At 37.8% G+C, this 2,295-nt stretch overlaps 1 protein-coding gene across 1 annotated transcript in view; it reads right to left on the reverse strand.

Annotated features, from left to right (window-relative positions):
* The window catches only part of LOC137626455 (uncharacterized), a 23,597-nt gene extending 21,907 nt beyond the window's left edge, over nucleotides 1-1,690 (reverse strand). The window contains exon 1 of the mRNA XM_068357458.1: nucleotides 1,427-1,690. Within this exon, the coding sequence (XP_068213559.1) occupies nucleotides 1,427-1,432 (6 nt within the window). The 5' untranslated portion in view covers nucleotides 1,433-1,690. The remainder of the gene's footprint in view (nucleotides 1-1,426) is intronic.
* Between the last annotated feature and the right edge of the window lie 605 nt (nucleotides 1,691-2,295).

The following is a 2,295-nucleotide window of genomic DNA, read 5'->3' on the forward strand; positions in this document are numbered from 1 at the left end:
GTGTTCGATTTCAACACTCCCAGATCTCTTTGTTTACATTTCTTCTTCTTCGAAACTCTTGATGCGAAGTAAGACCTTCTGTTTATTTTTGTACTATTTTACAGATATATTGCCCATATTATTGATGAATACTATTAATTACTGTACTAAGTAGTACTTTAGAAAGAGGTACTTAAAATCTATATGATATTAAGTGCCTCTGTCGTATAATAACTTCAGAAAAAAATAAACTTTAAAGACATCTCGTATAAACCTTTCTCGGAGACAATCAGATTGGAGATTAAACTCTCGGGGACATCGAGAGAGAGAGAGAGAGAGAGAGAGAGAGAGAGAGAGAGACTCTATAACCCCTTCTATGACGTATCGTACTTCGATTTCTTGAAAGACTTCCATTTTTCTCTCATAAATTGAATTATATATTTTTATCTATATCTCCTAATATTTATCCTATTTTGCTTTACATTTAATTATCCTGGATTTTCTCTTTTCATGTATGTATGTATGTATGTATGTATGTATGTATGTAGAGATAAAAACTCCATTACATAATTATCTTACACTTTCTAGTCATTAAATAAATGAATTAGTTTTAATCTCTCTCTCTCTCTCTCTCTCTCTCTCTCTCTCTCTCTCTTCGAATTGCATGCAACGTCGAGCCGTGTGCAACGTAATAATGAATTCAGTCACAACTGTTATTCCAGGAAAGTTGCCCCTTCTCTCTCTCTCTCTCTCTCTCTCTCTTTCTCTCTCTCTCTCTCTCTCTCTCTCTCCTCTTTCTCTCTCTCTCTCTCTCTCTCTCTTGGTCAAATATGTCAACTACAGAGAGAGAGAGAGAGAGAGAGAGAGAGAGAGAGAGACGAACGTGAAATGTTAGCTATATAATGGCTCTGGGAGAGTGTGAGAGAGGGAAAGAGAGGGGGAGGGAGGGAGGGAGGGAGTAGCCTCCTCTCTGGTCACCATGGAAACAAGTCCCTCATTAGAGAGGTAGGGAGAGGGAGTGAGAGAGGGAGGGAAGAGAAGTGAGATAGAGAGAGGATGAAAAGGGATAGTTTTTATATCTGTTACAACATGTTTCACACCTTTGATCTGCAAAGACATTTTTTAGGTTGACATTGCAAGACCAATACACATATTCTCTAATCTGGTTTAGCCATTAACTACGAGTCTCTTGTTTTAAAGATTGTTTATTCCTGCTGAGTTTATTGGCGTCTTAATTTGACTGATTTCTTGAGTTAATTAAGTTAAAGAATGATAGATTTGAATAGAGAAAGCAGAAATGTAGGCCTGAATGAATATGAGTAAAACTAAGTGTTCAATGAAAATTTTAGTGGTCTAGACTTCTTGCACTAGATAATGGAGCTAAAATGAAACTCTCCAATTTACTCTCTCTCTCTCTCTCTCTCTCTCTCTCTCTCTCACAACATACCTTCATCTGAAGATGACGTCACCAAACCATCTTGAGTAACAAGCCACTTCGAACATTTTTCCATAGACCTATGCATTAATAGACATATCCATATTTAAATAGCTAACGAACCAGTCACTATAAAAAAAGCAATCACTTCATGGGAGGGAAAGAGTGAGAGAGAAAGATTGAGAGAAAGAGAGGAGAAAAAGGAGAGAAAGCGTGGAATATGCGTGTTACTTTTTGGTATGCTTTTGGCAAAAACGCTTTCAGGGTTCACTTTCCTCCGGTTGCTCAAAGAGAACTGGACATGTGTCGGGACAGCCTGTTGATTCTCTCTCTCTCTCTCTCTCTCTCTCTCTCTCTCTCTCTCTCTCTCTCTCTCTCTCTCTCTCTCTCTCAGCTGGAAGAGAGGAGACCGATGGAGAGGTTAAGAGAGCTTCATTGCCGGTACACGGTCTATTGCTGCCCAGTGTGAGAGGAGAGAGAGAGAGAGAGAGAGAGAGAGAGAGAGAGAGAGAGAGAGAGAGAGAGAGAGAGAGAGAGAGAGAGATCTATATCTGTGCATTAAAAATAATTGCTCGTTTACATCTTATTTAGTTGGAACGGACGAGTTCATAGGGTCACACTAGGCTTCATATACCCTTTCATACACTCCACTTCATTTAACATATGATATATTGTATTTTAATGTAGGAATAATACAATCACGCTGTTGGTGTATGAACCCTTCTATATCCTTGATAATACATTATACAATGATACATTTCTCGTGATACAGTACTATGCGTCTTATTCAACCTTATGCTGAATTTTAATTTCTGAATAGGTGTTAGTATTTAAATTACTACATATGAAAATATTGGTGCTGTTTTGATAATTAAATATTG

The sequence above is a fragment of the Palaemon carinicauda genome, chromosome 34 (assembly GCF_036898095.1).
Source record: "Palaemon carinicauda isolate YSFRI2023 chromosome 34, ASM3689809v2, whole genome shotgun sequence".
NCBI lineage: Eukaryota > Metazoa > Arthropoda > Malacostraca > Decapoda > Palaemonidae > Palaemon > Palaemon carinicauda.